The sequence below is a fragment of the Carassius gibelio genome, chromosome B1 (genome assembly GCF_023724105.1).
Source record: "Carassius gibelio isolate Cgi1373 ecotype wild population from Czech Republic chromosome B1, carGib1.2-hapl.c, whole genome shotgun sequence".
NCBI lineage: Eukaryota > Metazoa > Chordata > Actinopteri > Cypriniformes > Cyprinidae > Carassius > Carassius gibelio.
In genome coordinates this window covers 33,446,071-33,463,161 of record NC_068396.1, presented here as the reverse complement: position 1 = coordinate 33,463,161, position 17,091 = coordinate 33,446,071, and the positions used below count along the sequence as shown (strand labels likewise).

Here is a 17,091-nt window from a genome sequence, read left to right as displayed (position 1 = left end):
CCAAGCCCAGTTTGAGAGGTGGTTGAGAATTTTCCGAATGTCATTGTTTCCTCAAGAGAAAACAGGTCTAATCTTTGATCTTTAGGGAATTTTGTGAGAAATGTTCATGTGTTCATATTGAGATCTCTGACTTTCCATTTCAAATCCTGCCAGACCTGAGCACAGTTCGAGATGAGATCTAAATCTTCCAAATCTCACCATTTTCACATTTTAAAAATCTGTGAAGCATTTGATCTTAAGTGAATTTTGTGGGCGAAAATCAAGACCTAATTTCCAAAAATCTGTAGAAACAGGAGACTTTTGCTCAGAGTTGTTATTTATAGCCGATACTTTTATTAAAAAACACCAACACAGATTGATTTTAATGATGCTTGGGTCTGTTAATGGTTCTGAAATGTCTGAATTCACTTGTAAATGTGGGTGGAACACTTGTAAATAAAATGTGTCAGGATTCCTATCACATTTGCTTTCTGCTTTACCTCATTTTATGTTTGTCTTTGTCCTGTCAGATCCTCTCTCAACGCCTCTTCTCTCCACAACTCCTCCGAGTGCACTCTCCACCACTGTGTCCATGGGCTTCAGCCCCACTTCCATCCCATCCGTGACCTTCCACCCAGTGGGAGCTATAAACAGGGCTCCAGCAGGGCGGCCCATCACAGCCACGGTCCCGGTGACCATCAGGCCTCCCCGCAGGCCTCAGGGGCCGCGCACACCCATGTGTGAGGGCCGGGTGACTCGCGGGGTCCAGTGGCCCCCGACTCATCGTGGAGAAAGGGTGGAGAGGCCGTGCCCAAAAGGATCCCTTGGTCAGTAAGGGCTTGTAAACTGGTGTTTCAGGGGGTTTCATGTGTCGAGTCACAGTACAGATGAGTCAGAGCTAAAATAAACAACTCAGTGGGTGTGTTTCAGCTGCTGGTGGAAATACAATTCCGAGTTGAGTAAACTGTAAAAAAAAAAATCATTTTGTTTCTAAATGTTTTTAGCAGCATGTAACCAGCGGCAACATTGTTTTTTCTGTGTAATGGCATTAACAACAGAATGTAGGTGATGATGATGAGCTGAAAAACATGTTGATGCATTGTGTTTGTAGTTTTCACATTTAAGTAGTCTAATTTTACATTTGATAATGTCCTTTTATTCTAGTGTCTCTAGCTGATGAGTTTGTATAATATATTCATGCACGCTGCTGAATTCTCAGTCGAGAGGCGTTTGATGGCTAGTTTTTTAAAATCTTTGTCTTTTCCAAATCCAGTCCTCTTCTCATGAGAAAAAATTTAGAAACTGCTCAAATCATTTGATTTTCAAAGAATTTATTGTGATGTCTTTGAGTTAATATTGAGATCTCTGACAGGAGATTGCAAACCTTGGCACATCCAAGCACAGTTTGAGATGAGGTTAAAGTCTCTTCCGAATCTCAATGTTTTCTCAAGAGAAAGATGGAGAAACAGCTCAGATATTTGATCTTTAGGGAATTTGACGAGACATGTTTGAGTTCATATTGAGATCTCTGACTTTACATTTATGTAAATATTATTATTAATATTTATGCATTTGGCAGATGCTTTTATTCAAAGCAACTGAGATTGCATTCAGGCTAACAATTTTCTCTTAACATGTGTTCCCGGGGATATGAACCCCCAACTTTGCGCTTGCTAAAGCAATGCTCTACCACTTGAGCTACAGGAACGTTAGATTCAATTCTAAATGTTAGACTTTAGATTAGAAATCTGGACAAAGCTTCAGATATTATCAAACAATTGGCGAAGCAGAGTTTTTTTGCTTCATAACCATTAGGTTTATTAAAAATACTGTAGTTTTCAAATATTTATCTTTGTGGAATGCGTTTAAGTAGTCTTGTTTCACAGTTGATGACATTTTATTATTCTAGCATCGTATCTCTAGTGGATGGCTTTGTGTAATATATTCATGAACGCTGCTGAACTCGCAGTGAACTCGCCTCTGGACAGTCGTGAGGTGTTTGATGGCTTCTGTTTTTCATAATCTTTGTCGTAGTCATTTATACGAAGCCTGCAGATACAAAATCAGTTTTTAATATAGTTTTTAAATGTATTTAGCATTATTATTAGAGGCAAGCAGTGTTTCTAACAGTCATTACCATCAGTGTTTTAGCTTGATCATACAGATTACATCAAGGCACTTGAAGGTCATATGCTAATGCTAGCTTTAAAGCCACAGTCTCCTGCAGAGGAAAACTTCTTCTAAAATGAATTTAAATGCCATTTTCTATTTGTATTATAATGATTGCACATGCAGTTTTTATTACCTCAGATGAATTTAGAGAGAGCATGAAAATGTTTAAGAATTGCGGAAAGCGATTAAATGCTAAATGAAATAATGACCATTCTGAAATCTGAAATATTTCCAATTCAAAATCTTAATGTTGAAAAAACACGTGTGCATGCATCTGTCAGTTTCTTTATCTTTAATGAAACATTGAACTTTGCCAGAAAAAAAATCACCACACCCTTCAAGTGCGCATTTTATAGGTCAGAGTGTTTTCTGGGTGTTATGTTCCTGTTTGCGGTGCTTTCCACTGACGTTTTTTCTGTTTCAAGGTCAGATGTTTCTATACAGCTTCACAGTAGTCTCCCTGTTTTGTTTTGGGATATTTTGAATATTTCTAAAGGAATGCCTCTTATCAGGGTTTCCTCTTTCCTACGACATTGTTTTCTGTTTGGCAGCATTACTCCATTCTCCTTCTCTCGGTCCGTCATTCAGGTATTGCGTCCTATCAGTGTACGGCTAATGATGTGGTGTGGAACCCCAGAGGCCCCGACCTCAGCAACTGCACCTCGCCCTGGGTCAACCAGATCGCTCAAAAGGTCAGTCAAAGGTCAGAGGTCAGGTTTGAGACAGTCTAACTGGATATAGACAGGTAGACTGGTAGACAAATGGAAGGATGGATTGATGGTGGAGGGACTGACAGATAGACAGACAGATAGACAGAAAGACAGATAGATAGATAGATAGATAGATAGATAGATAGATAGATAGATAGATAGATAGATAGATAAACAGATATTTGATGTCTCTCTCATCTCTGTAGATTAAGAGTGGGGAGAACGCAGCACATATCGCTGCTGTACTTGTCAATCACACACGGGGGCGGGTCTATGCTGGTGATGTCACTTCCTCTGTGCGTCTGATGGAGCAGCTGCTAGACATTCTAGACTCACAGCTGCAGGCGCTGCGACCCGGAAACAAGGAGTCAGCCACACGCAACTACAACAAGGTGTGTACACACACACATGTTTGTTTTTGTGTAAAGTGTGTTCATCCCATAGGTGTAATGGTTTTTATTCTGTACAAACTGTATATTCTATCGCCCTTCACCAACCCTACCCCTAACCCTAACCCTCACAGGAAACTTTGTGCATTTTTACTTTCTCAAAAAAAAAAACCTAATTCTGTATGATTTATAAGTGTTTTGAAAAATGGGGACATGGGTTATGTCCTCATAAGTCACCCTCTCCTTGTAATACCTGTGTCATACCCATGTCATTATACAGAGTTGTGTCCTGATATGACACAAAAACAAGAGCACACACACACACACACACACACACAAACTAGCATAGTAACAGTTTCTTGGTCTCTTTTAGCTTCAGAAGAGAGAGCGGACCTGTCGAGCATTTATTCAGGTAATCATGCAGCACACAGTCGTGCAGACACATGTGTCTGTGTCCGGGTGCTCACCTGAGTGTGTGTGTGTCAGGCGGTGGTGCAGACTGTGGATAACCTGCTGCGTTTGGAGGCGCTGGAGTCGTGGCAGGACATGAACGTCACAGAACAGTCACACACTGCCACCATGCTGCTGGACGTCATGGAGAAAGGAGCGTTTCTGCTGGCCAACAACCTGTACGGGGGTCACTTCAGCGACCGAGCACCCAACGTCGGTACGGATATACACCAGTGCTCAGACATTCAGGAACCATGTCTTCTGCTCATCAAGGCTGCATTTGTTAAATCAAAAATAGAAAACTGTGAAATATTATTACAATTTAAAAGCAGCAGTTTTTTATGTGAATATCAGTTCAGATATAATGCATTGCTGTGATCAAATATGAATACCAACGTTATTTTTTGAAGGGGGGATTTTATAGATTTTATGCTTTTTGTTTTTAAAGAGCAAACGCGTGTGTGTGTGTGTGTTTCAGATCTGGAGGTGTATGTGCTCAACACAGAGATGGAGCTGAAGGATCTGTCCTTCCCGAACTCGTATGACAGTGACAGCACCATCCACGTGTCAGCATCCACCATCAAACAGTACAGCCGCAACGGTCAGTCTCTCTCTCTCTGTCTCTCTCTGTCTCTCTCTCCGTCTGTCTGTCTGTCTCAGACGCTCACACTCACAACATGCATCTAGACCTATTCTCTCAGTGTTGCCATGGCAACAGCCACCATGGTCACCGGCTCCTGTGGCGGTTGCCGTGGTGACGTGCGTGATGATGCGGGTTATTTTGAGAGCTGTGTGGGATGGGTCGTGTAGATCTGACACGTGACCATGTGTGTGTGTGTGTGCATCAGGTCAGGTGAAGGTGGTGTTCACGCTCTATAAGAACCTGGGCTCGTTCCTTTCCACTCAAAACGCCACGCTGAAGACGGATGGAGAGCAGAAGTCAGGAGGACACGGTCTGGCCGTCAACTCACACATCATCTCTGCCTCCATGAACAAAGAGTCCAGCCGCGTGTTCCTGACCAAACCCGTCGAGTTCACACTGAGACACCTGCAGGTGCAAACACACACTGCAACCACTGCAACACACACACACACACACACCCACACTGCAACACACACTGCAACACACACACACACACACACACACACACACTGCAACTACTTCAACACACTCACACACACACACACACACACACACACACTGCAACACACCCACACACACACACATATACAAACACACACACACACACACACACTTACGCACAAATATGAATATAACAATATCTGATTATAATATCATGCATCACTTTCCACAAAAAATATCGGGCAACACAACTGTTTTTAACATTGAAGGCAATCAAAAATCAGCATATCAGAATGATTTCTGAAGATCATGTGACACTGAAGACTGGAGTAATGATGCTGAAAATACAGCGCAGCATCACAGAAATAAATAATAGTTTAAGATATATTCACATAGAAAACATCTATTTTAAATTGTAATAATATTTCAGAATTTTTTTCTATATTTGTATTCAAAGAAATGCAGCCTTGGTTAGCAGAACACCTCCCTACCAAAAACATTCCCACCAAATCCAAATTGTACTGTAGATTAGAAAAAAAGCAAGTTAAATTTTATATTGCATAAGCATCCCACTCTTATGGGCGTGACTGTGTTGGTGTATTGCCAGCTGGAGAATCACTTCAATCCCAACTGTTCGTTCTGGAATTACTCGGAGCGCTCGATGACGGGTCAGTGGTCATCACAGGGCTGCAGACGTCTGCACAGCAACAACACACACACCACCTGCGCCTGCTCGCACCTCACCAACTTCGCCGTGCTCATGAACCACCAGCAGCCCGCCGTGAGTCTCACAAACACACACACACATACGTTTACCCTTCACACGGTGCACGTGTCCGTTGTTCACACTCTGTGGTTATCTTGTTCCAGTATCCCGGCGGCGTTCAGGGTCTGATCCTGTTCGTCATCACGTGGGTGGGGATGGTGATCTCTCTGGTGTGTCTGGCTCTGTGCATCTCCACCTTCTGCTGCCTGCGAGGCCTTCAGAGCGACCGCACCACCATCCACAAGAACCTGTGCCTCACGCTCTTCATCTCACAGCTCCTCTTCCTCATCGGCATGGACAAGACGCACTATACCGTGAGTTCATGAGGACCAGACCTCATCAGAGCAAACCCCAGCTAACAAATAAAGATCCCCAGGATGTCCCCTAAATGGTCATAAAAGGACATTCACAGGACATGCAGTGACCATTCAATTAATTTAGGGGACTTTTGCTTTAAGGCATTTGAATGTCATTTTATTTTACTTTTAGGCTAACCAAAGACAACAGACATAGCAGCCAGAGCAAAATAGATTATTTTAATTGAACAGTTGTTAAGTGGCCGAGCTCTTTCCATGTGTGTGTCAGCTGTGGGGTTAGTTCTTCCCATTGTCTTCTAACCTAAAACAATCAAGTGAACACATTCGGTAGTGTTATGATTATATATTTGTCTAGGAGTATCGTTTCATTTAAAAAATAATCCTTAAAGACTGCTGACAATTTGGATTCTGAAATTTTGCACACATTTGTAGATATACGTCCCAAATTAGCTTTTTTGCTGCATCAGTGTGTATTTTACCATTTGGAAATTAAATATTTAAGTTTAGACCAAAACACATCAAACCAAACAGGACTGTATCCAACTAAACCTGGTCATAGTAGAGTAACCAGGTTATATCAGACAGAATTTACTTAAACCAAGCCTCATCAGACCATTCAGACCCCAACATTAGAGTAAACTTGGCTACATCAGACCAAACAAGACTTTATCAGACTAAACCAAGCCTCATCAGACCATTCAGACCCCACCATTAGAGTTAACTAGGCTACATCAGACCATATCAGACTAAACCAGACCACATCAGACCAAACAAGACTAATCAGACTAAACCAAACCTCAACAGACCATTCAGACCCCAATATAAGAGTAAACTAGGCTACATCAGACCATATCAGACTAAACCAGACAATATTAGACCAAACAAGACTTTATCAGACTAAACCAGACCACATCAGATCAAACAAGACTTTATCAGACTAAACCAGACTACATCAGACCAAACAAGACTTTATCAGACTAAACCAAACCTCATCAGACCATTCAGACCCCAACATTAGAGTAAACTAGGCTACATCAGACCATATCAGACTAAACCAGACAATATCAGACCAAACAAGACTTTTATCAGACTAAACCAGGCCACATCAGATCAAACAAGACTATCAGACTAAACCAGACTACATCAGACCAAACAAGAGTTTATCAGGCTAAACCAAACTTCATCAGACCATTCAGACCCCAACATTAGAGTAAACTAGGCTACATCAGACCACATCAGACCAAACAAGACTAATCAGACTAAGCCATACCTAATCAGACCAAATAGTCAACCTGATTCTGAGCACACCAGATCACATCTGACTAAACCAGGCTACATCAGACCACATCGGACTTTACAAGACTTGATCAGGCTAAACCAAACCTTATCAGACCAAACTGTCAACCTAATTCTGACCACATCAGAGTAAACCAGACCTCCTCAGCAGTGAAGTGCTCATGCATCAGGTGTGTGTGTGTGTGTGTGTGTGTGTGTGTGTGTGTAGGTGGTGTGTCCGGTTCTGGCCGGTCTGCTGCACTTCTTCCTGCTGTCCGTCTTCTGCTGGCTCTGCATGGAAACGGTGCAGCTGTATGTGCTAATGGTGGAGGTGTTTGAAAGCGAGACGTCTCGTCGTAAGTACTACTACCTCTCCGCATACGGCTTCCCCACACTGGTGGTGGCCATATCCACGGCCATCGACTACAGGAGCTACGGAGGACCCAAAGCGTGAGTGTATTTCCATCCGCAGAACTCATCGGTGGGATCGGTGTGTTTGTGTGTGTGTCATTTCACTCTTGTTTTTGGTAGTTGCTGGTTAAGGGTGGATAACTACTTCATCTGGACGTTTATTGGCCCTGCCTCCCTCATTATTCTGGTAAGATAAATTTACTTATTAATTTATAAAATGTTAAAAAACATATTTGACATATTCACACCTTTGTATGTAGACGGAGCTTATAAATGTGACCCTGCAGCACAAAACTAATCTTAAGTTGCATGGAGATATTGTAGCAATAGCCAAAAATACACTGTATGGGTCAAAATTATAGATTTTTCTTTTATGCCAAAAATCATTAGGATATTACAGTTTTTGCCCCTTGCTTGAACACTATAGACCCATGCTTAGACTAAAGTAACACAAGTTGAAGCTTTTGTTACCATACCTCAAACACATGTACCCATACCTTAAACAAAAGCGCTGCTTTACACTCTAGTTGCAGTTCTGCAACACACTTACTCCTTTATGCAACACACTTGGTCCTGCATACTACACTCTATTTCATACATAAGACACTTCGTACAAAAATGAAATCTCAGAGTGCCATTTGGAAAACACATGTATCCAAAATACAAAACACATCGGGTGATTGCTACCACTCAAATACACAACTGAAGGCACTTACTTGCAAAACTGAACATCAATCAGCCAGCTACAAAAAGCCCTCAGTTTAGCCATTTCAAGAATTTTACAGGGAGAGCAAGAGGAAGAGGAAGAGCAAGAGGAAGAGGAGGTAAAAAGAGGAAGAGGTGATAAACCCAACACTTATCACCATTATGGTGACATCAGACCAAACTATTACTTTAAACAGATATCAACATCTAAACATATGCTTAAATCTTAATTAGAATGTTAGAGGATAATGTTCAAATAATGTTATTAATAAACAAATTTAGAATGTTTTTAGAGAACGTTATCCTATCTTTTGATAGAATGTTCCGGGAACAAAAATAAAACTACCTGCTAAAAACATTGTTAGAAAATCCATGGGAATGTTCTTAAGAACATTTTTAGAACAAAAAAATTCTAGCTGGGTGTGTGTGTGGGTGTGTATTTATTTTCAATCAAAAAAAAATATTTTTTACTTATGTTGTAAGCATTCATTTTCCTTTCCAGTATTGAGAATATCTTGACCAATTATCTGACCAGCCTAACAACTCCAACAATCCTTATTAATACATGTGTCCACACAAAAATATTTACATTTTAATATTGTTTTTAAAATGTATTAATTTTCTTATTAATATATTTTTTCTAAACCATTAAAACTGTATACCATATAAATATATATATATATTTATTGATTTATTTACAAGTTTATGCAGATGAACTGTTATATATGTACAAGCAGAACACATTCTGAATAATATTGCGTATCTCACAATGCAGTGTGCTTCACTAGACCCTCGATTCCCAGCAAGAATGATTTGACTAAAATGACTAAGAATGCAAAGTATCTTTGTGAGGGGATAAAAAACATGCTGGAATGAGTGTTTTTCCGCTCTCTTGAGAGCTGTCTGACCTTTGACCTCTTGTGTTCAGCTGAACCTAGCAGTGCTGGTCGTCACCATCCACCGGATGCTGCGTCACTCCACCGTCCTGAAGCCAGACTCCAGCCGATTCGACAACATCAAGTGAGAATGCAGGGGTCCACAGCAAAATCCTCAGTGTTAATTTAACACTCTGAGGCTGGTCTCATATAAACTCTGAAGCAGTGTTAAAAGTAACACTGAAGCAGAGTTGAAGTTAATGAGATAATTAAGAAGTTAATTTATTTATTTATCAGTTTATTTAACAGGGACAATGCAGTATAACATTGCTACAGTTTCATGCAGCCGATGCTCTACATATAGGCTTCTAGCCAATGGCTAATTTGCAGCCCCAGTCCCTGGTTAGGCTAAAAAAAATAAAAAATAAAAATAAAAAAAATGCAATAAAATAAAATAAACAACTAAGTCTATGTACAACCACCAATGTTCACATATCTGCTTTTGTTTGAACCACTTTTTCAGTTTTGTTTGAAAAATATTCAACTGTGCTTGCATTTTCAATTCAGCTGACAAGCTGTTCCATAACAATGTACCTTGAACTGTAAATGTAGATTGTGCAAATTTAGTTTTTCTCTGTGGTGCTATACAGTTCTGTGTAGTTGCACCTCTTGTAGCGATACCCTACTACTCTGTTTTGATATTAATTTGCATATAACTTTTGGCGCAAGATTGTTTAAACATTTAAAAAACATTTTAATAACAGATGAATTTATAAAATTTTCAAAACTAAGCAAACTATATTTTTGTAAAATGCTACAGTGATGCCATCTGGTTGGTTTCTTATCCAAAACTTTTAGTGTTTGTATATATAGGGATCTAACAGGTTTAATAGTCAGTTGAGAAACCTGACTCCAGACAGTCACACAGTAAGATAAGTGTGAAAAAATCATTGCATGCATGTATAACTTGGCTGCTTTCAAGGATATATATGGTCTAATCATGTAAAAACAATTCAGATTTGTTTTGATTGTTCTACATAGCTTCTTAACATGCATATCAAATTTCAAATTAGAGTCTAAAATAACACCTAAATATGTAAAATTATTAACTGTTTCAATTTCCTTTTTGATTGATCTTAATTAAAAAATCACTCATTTCCTTCTTTCTGATTGAAAAACACATTGAGACAGTTTTTGTACAATTCAGGGTCAAACAACTGTTCTGTAACCACTGTGACACACCAATCATTTCATTTGTTAATATTTCTGCGGCTAAACTTGGAGTCTTTGCAGATACATAAATGACTGTGTCATCTGCATATAACTGACATTTTGTTTGCTTACAACAGTTTGGAAAATCATTAACATATAAGGAAAACAACAATGGGCCCAAAACTGACCCTTGAGGGAGACCCATATTATTATTTCGTAAAGCTGATCTTGAATTATTAATTTTAACACACTGATCTCTGGATTCTAAATATGATCTAAACCAATTCATTGCCTGCTGAGTGAAGTTAAATAAATTGAATTTGTGTAGGAGAATTTCATGATTCACAGTATCAAATGCCTTTTTGAGATCTAAAAACACTGCACCTACTACATTACCTTTATCTAAGGATTCCTTAATAAATTCTGTGAGATAGCAGTTTGCCATTTCTGTTGAATACTTATGCCTAAAACCAAACTGTTTAGAATAAAGTAAATCATGTTTTTCTAAATAATTGATAAGTTGCTCAGCTACCAATTTTTCCAGAATTTTTGAAATTGCAGGAAGAATATAAATTTGTCTATAATTCTGAACCTCATCAGCTGATCCTGCTTTGAAAACTGGAGTTACAATACTAGTTTTCCAATTTGAAGGGAATTTATTTTCTCTAATTGATAAATTTATCAGATTTACCAAGGGCTTTATCAGACAAGCACTATATGTTTTTACAAATGCAGTATCCATTCCAAATATCTTTAGCCCTTGAGTTATTCAGTTGATTAATAATTTGAAGTATCTTATGATCATCAACCTCAGAAATATGAAAGGATGAGGGTGTGCCATTTATTACATTTTGAGGTAGTTGTATAGTTTTAAAACACATAGCAAGCTCTTCCACAGACTGAGTAAAATATCTATTAAATTCATTGGCAATTTCAGTGCTATCAGTACTTAATCTACCATTTATGTTCAGCTCCACTAAAGGTTTTCTTTGTGTACCCTCTTTTTTAGAAAGTTTATTTATACACTTCCAAAGAGATGAGCTATTTCCTCCTGATTTTGTAACCAATTGCTCAAAATATGCAGTTTTTGCCTTCCTCATATCACTAATTACTTTATTTCTTAATGATTTAAAATGTATAATATCTGTCTGCGTTTTTGTAAGCAATGACTTTTTCAAAGCTATATCTCTCTTTTTCATTAGTTGATAGATATCTGAATTTAACCATGGTAGAGATACATTTTGTCTACATTTTAGCGGTTGTGTGTATTTTTGAATAGTTTTTTCAGTAGTTCTCATCACAGTTTCACTGTTTTTGTCCAATTCACCAATTTGTAATGTAAATACATCATCCCAATTTATGTTTTTCATATCATTTTCAAATTTTAACATTTTGCTCTGAGGAATACCTACTTTTCCTGATTTAAAGATTTGATGAAAATTATTCTGCAAACGTTTCTTTGTTAATTTCCTAACCACCAGGATCATGTTATGGTCAGACAAACCTGTCAAAAGATTATATGTTTTTATTACCTGTTCAGGTTTATTTGTAAATACAAATCAATAAGAGTTTTACTTGTTTTTGTTATTCTTGTTGGTCCTTTTATTAACTGGTTAAATTTGTGTTTTGCTATAATTTATTTCAGTTTTTGCTTACTATGTTTGTCTGACCAATTTATGTTAAAATCTCCAAATATAACAGTTTCAATACGCCCATTTAAAAACTTCAACATTTCCTCTAAATTATTATAAAAAGACATGTCATATGAAAGTGGATTATACAAGATCACAAGATTAAAATTAATTTTTGGGGACAATATAACATTTAACGCCAAACATTCTAATCCAGCAATATCTAGTTGTACCTCAGCACATTTAAAAATATCCTTAATATAAATCATTACTCCCCCTCCTCTTCGTGATGGTCTATCCTTTCTATAACAACTATAACCAGGAATATCAATCATGCATGATGGTATACTGGTAGACAACCAAGTTTCACTTAACGCTAAGAAGTCCAGGTTTGAGTTCATAAGCAGGTGTTCAATTTGGTCCCTCTTTGATATAATACTTCGGATATTCAGGTGCCCCCCTAAAATACCCTTTGGTTTGAGTTTTGAGTCCCTGATCACTCTGGCATGATTCACAGTCTGAAATAATTTAAACTGTTTCTGTTTCTGTGCAGCATGGTTGATGGCTCCTTTTGTCTTTAAGTTTTCATGAAGTACTTGTAGTTCGTCTGTTTGTTTTGCTCCAGACAACATATCATTTTGTCTATGGAAAAGAGATTGTTTAGACTCACCAAAGTTCTCTGAATCAGGGACATAAATTGAGTTATGATTGAGAATTATTGAAGACACCTGATGTTAACAAGCAGAATCACCCAACCAGAAATTCACAATTTGTGTGTCACCATTATAGTGGTCAGTGTTTGCTTTAGTTGGTATCTTGGTTTGTTACTTTTTAATTTTAAAATTAGTTTGGCAAGCCAAGATCAAAAATCATCTGGTGGTGATGATTATGTTTTAATAATCATTGCTTGACTTTAAAGAGCCACACAGATGGGAAATCCAAAATTACCTGTATTACAGTGTATGGTGTAGCTGTCCATCAGTGTAAACAATGTGCAAAGTAATTAAACCAAAAAGTACACGATTTATAAAGTTATTGGCTTCTAAAGTAAGGAGTCGACTCTGAATCGCTGAAACGAATCGTTATAGATTTCAAATCTCATTATAGATTTTTGCCCATCTCTATGTACGTCACTAGAACACTTTGCATAATAATCTCCGCCTACCGTCTTGGGAGAAACGGAACTCTGACCTGCCCCACCCTCACACAGACGCTCTGGTTGGTGTGAGAGCATCATGTCGAGGAAACAGTGTGTTTTTAATTGTAAAGGCAAGTTTGTTTTATTTTCACTGCCAACGAATGAAGATCAGAAGAACCAATGGCTAAAACTCATTTTTACCACAATACCAGAGCAGTACAACAAATCCCTTTTGTTGTGTTCACAACAATTCACTGATGACTGCTTTTCTAATCTCGGTGAGTACAGCGGGATTTTCAAAGCGTTTGGCCATAAAAGATGGTTCATTACCAACTTTATTTAGAACAACGAGCATCTCCGAATCACAACGCGAAGTATGATTATGAAGTTATGTGTCTGTTTTCTCCCTAGCGTATCAGTATGTGTGCTGTTTGCAGACTTTGTCTGCGCTGATCGTCATGTACAAACACGTCATTAAAATGAACTGTAACTCTGTGAATACTCAACGAAGAGACATGAGAGAGATATCTATAGAAAGCTTGACATGTCTTCTTTAAAACTAAACAAGTGCTGCTAACAGATATTCTGTGATAAAGTAATCCATATGAAAACAACGCGATGTCTGTTTTTCACGTCTCCCTTCATTATATCTAATGTGACCACGCCCCCCGCGCTGAACGCTCTATTCAGATTCAAACTGAAGCGCGCGACTTGAATACACACACACAGAAGAAAAAGCAGCCAGACTGTTCAAGTTTTTTATTTTACTGTTTGCTTCGCGGTGAGAGGAATAAGACATAATTCACCCCAAAAAGATGCTAACGCATTGTTTACCTTGAAGTTGTGTGTGGAACAACCAATCAAAACTGACTATGTCCAATCAGAACACAGTATGCTACCGAAAGATGGGGTTTAAGGAAACTGAATCTTTTGAACAGCTTTGCACGAACCTTTTAGGGATCTCTTAGAATTGAGGTAATTTTAAAATGATATTTTGACAAAATTACAATGTTTTTTAACCTGGGATGGATTTAAACCTATTGTACAGGACTTATAAACAGTGATAGGAAGCTTAGAATTTTCATCTTACTGGCTCTTTAATCACTGAACTCATTTGCAGTTTCTTCTCTAAGCAAAATTTCAATTATTGATCGTAACAGCTTTTCTATAAATTTTGTAGGCATCTCTTGCGAACGATTCTGAGTTTTTTTAATTTTTTTTATTAAAGAGTTTTTTTTATTCTAGGTGCACAAAGATAACAAGAATCAGCGTATGAATCTCAACAACGGTAATAAACAGATCTACTCTGAACATCACAAAACTAGATACTAAAAATTCACATAAAAACAGCAAAAATAAAATATAGTTAGAATAAATAGTTAAAAAGACAGTTTCAGCTCATAATTTATTCATGCCGCAATGCATGATGGGAGCCATGGATGAGTTTTTATTGGCTACAACATGCTTTTTTGATGGTCACCATTGTTGTAATGCTCACGCTGATTCTTGATGTCTGTGTGTTTAGATTATAGATTTTTTTCTTTATGTAGAACTAAATTTTAAAAACAAATTTGTCTTATCGCAAAAAAAAAATCTGGATCTCTTTTTCTTTCACCTAATTTATATACCCTATAAAGAAACCCAAACTCAGACTTTCAGGTCACTCCATGATAATAGTTCAAACCACAATCAACACCACATGATTGCCTCTACTCTGGTCCTTCTGTATGTTTTAACTCAGTTATCACAGCCACACAAAATCTTAAGTAAATAACTGAAGGTTCAAGATCCCAACTAAAGCAAACACTGACCGCTATAATGGTGACACACAAATTGTGATTTTCTGGTTTGTTGATTCTGCTTGTTAACATCAGGTGTCTTCAATAATGGTCAATCATGACTCATTTAACTTCTTAATTATCTCATTAACTTCAACTCTGCTTCAGTGTTTTACTTTTAACACTGCTTCAGAGTTTATATGAGCCCACAGACTTTACACTCAGAGTGTTAAATTAACACTGGAGATTTTGCTGTTTCCTGTAGCCTCGGCCACAGCACATAATATTTCATCTCATGCTGTGAGTGCTCTATTAGACAGTAAAATATATAGCCTCAGCTTCCTGGCATGACATACTGCTGTTTCCTGCTGTTTGACACTCAGGAAGGAGTTTCCTGTGCTCCTCATGTGATCAGCAACCACATCATCACAACTATTGCAAACTTGCGTAGTTTTATTTCTGCAGGGGTTAGATTATTGACAAAAAATATATAAAATAATAATAATATAATAATAATAAACTTTGAAATCCTGATAAAATGAAAAATATAAGAATTTTATATATATATATATATATATATATATATATATAATTAGGATTTTTTATATATTATATTTGTTTTTAGGTTAAAGTTTTATTAATTTCATTTTGTTATAATTTTTCTTATTTTTTTACATGCATTTAGTTTGTATTCATTTATATTTCTGTTTTACTTGTAGTTATTTTAATTTATTAGGTATTTTGTTTATTTTTGTTTATTTTAATCATATCTGTTTGTTTATTTGTTTTTTGTTTGTTTTAGTTTTAATTATTTTAATTTTATCAGCATTTTATTTGTTTCAGGTTTTAAGCTTGTCTGTTGTGCTTTTATAAATTTTTATTTGTTTTAGCTGTAGTAATTTAATTAAAAGGTTGTTTTTATTAAAAAAAGATTACACTTTTATTATTTTATTTCACTTTTAGTAATTTTAGCTTAATAGGCATTATTCATTTTTAACATCTGTTTAGGTTTTATTCATTTCTTTTACAGTTTTAGTTGTAGTAATTTCATGAAAATTAGACATTTTGTGAGTTTTTGTAATCTGTTTAATTTCTGCTAGTGTTAAGTGTATGCAGTTTATAAATGTTTTCAGTGTTGTAGTCTTAGTTTGGTAACCATGTGTGTGTGTGTGTGTGTGTGTGTTGAGGTGCTGGACGCTCAGCTCTATCACGCTGCTGTTGCTGGTGTCTCTGACGTGGATCTTTGGTCTCCTGTTCATGAACGACAACAGCGTGGTGATGGCTTACCTCTTCACCTCCTTCAACGCCCTGCACGGCATGTTAATATTCCTCCTGCACTGTGCGCTGCAGAAGAAGGTGTGTGGCTGTTTACATGTTATTCTCACGTGTTTGTCCTCCTGACCTGGTTTCACCCACAGCGCTGTGTGTTCAACAGGTGCAGAAAGAATACAGCAAATGCTTACGTCAATCATCCTGCTGTGGCCACGCCTCCTCCACCGGTTCCCACGGTTCCCTCAAGAGCTCCGCCCACAGAGGCAACAATCGCTACTATGGCGGCAGCCAATCACGACATGCACCTGCACCAAGACAGGTAAAACACACCCACCTGTGTCTGTCCCAGATATCAGCCTTACAGGAACCTGCACACCTGTGGCTCAAATCTCACCTGTGCGTGTGTGTGTGTGTGTGTTTGTGTGTGTGTGTGTGTGTGTTCAGAGCCGTATCAGGAGGATGTGGAACGACACTGTTCGACGGCAGACAGAATCGTCCTTCATGGCAGCTGAGATCAACAACACACCCACACTCACCCGAGGTAAAGCACACACATCCAGATAATCATCATTTCGTTTTATTTAGTTATATAGAAAAATCTACATCTCGCTTGTGTACAAATATAAATATTACTATAAAGAAATAAAACAAAATATAAAATGCTTTGAAATAATTTTCTGTGCATACATTATTAATAGATTTTAATAATTTATTCAATAAAATACACAGAAAAGTAAAGCTTTTTTTTATGTGGACGTTTCATATCCGCATATATATATACGTTTCATATCCGCATATCCGCATATCCCCCCCCCCCAAAAAAAAACCCACAAATGTTTTCTTCCTGAAATTCACACCCTAAGAGCACCATTTCCCAAACACGACCCACATCAACTCTGTAATGTATCCCTGCACCTCTGTAAGGAT

The 17,091-nt window shown here is 37.7% G+C and overlaps 1 protein-coding gene across 3 annotated transcripts in view; it reads left to right on the top strand.

Moving 5' to 3' along the window:
• LOC127949399 (adhesion G protein-coupled receptor L1-like) overlaps positions 1 to 17,091 on the top strand; it is a 44,474-nt gene that overhangs the window by 24,320 nt on the left and 3,063 nt on the right. For all 3 annotated transcript variants that reach the window (XM_052546584.1, XM_052546585.1, XM_052546583.1), the window contains exons 8-22: positions 510 to 806; positions 2,740 to 2,843; positions 3,068 to 3,253; positions 3,624 to 3,662; positions 3,737 to 3,917; positions 4,179 to 4,301; positions 4,549 to 4,754; positions 5,392 to 5,565; positions 5,655 to 5,864; positions 7,372 to 7,592; positions 7,674 to 7,740; positions 9,187 to 9,278; positions 16,080 to 16,248; positions 16,328 to 16,483; positions 16,609 to 16,705. In XM_052546584.1, the coding sequence (XP_052402544.1) occupies positions 510 to 806; positions 2,740 to 2,843; positions 3,068 to 3,253; positions 3,624 to 3,662; positions 3,737 to 3,917; positions 4,179 to 4,301; positions 4,549 to 4,754; positions 5,392 to 5,565; positions 5,655 to 5,864; positions 7,372 to 7,592; positions 7,674 to 7,740; positions 9,187 to 9,278; positions 16,080 to 16,248; positions 16,328 to 16,483; positions 16,609 to 16,705 (2,322 nt within the window). The remainder of the gene's footprint in view (positions 1 to 509; positions 807 to 2,739; positions 2,844 to 3,067; positions 3,254 to 3,623; positions 3,663 to 3,736; positions 3,918 to 4,178; positions 4,302 to 4,548; positions 4,755 to 5,391; positions 5,566 to 5,654; positions 5,865 to 7,371; positions 7,593 to 7,673; positions 7,741 to 9,186; positions 9,279 to 16,079; positions 16,249 to 16,327; positions 16,484 to 16,608; positions 16,706 to 17,091) is intronic.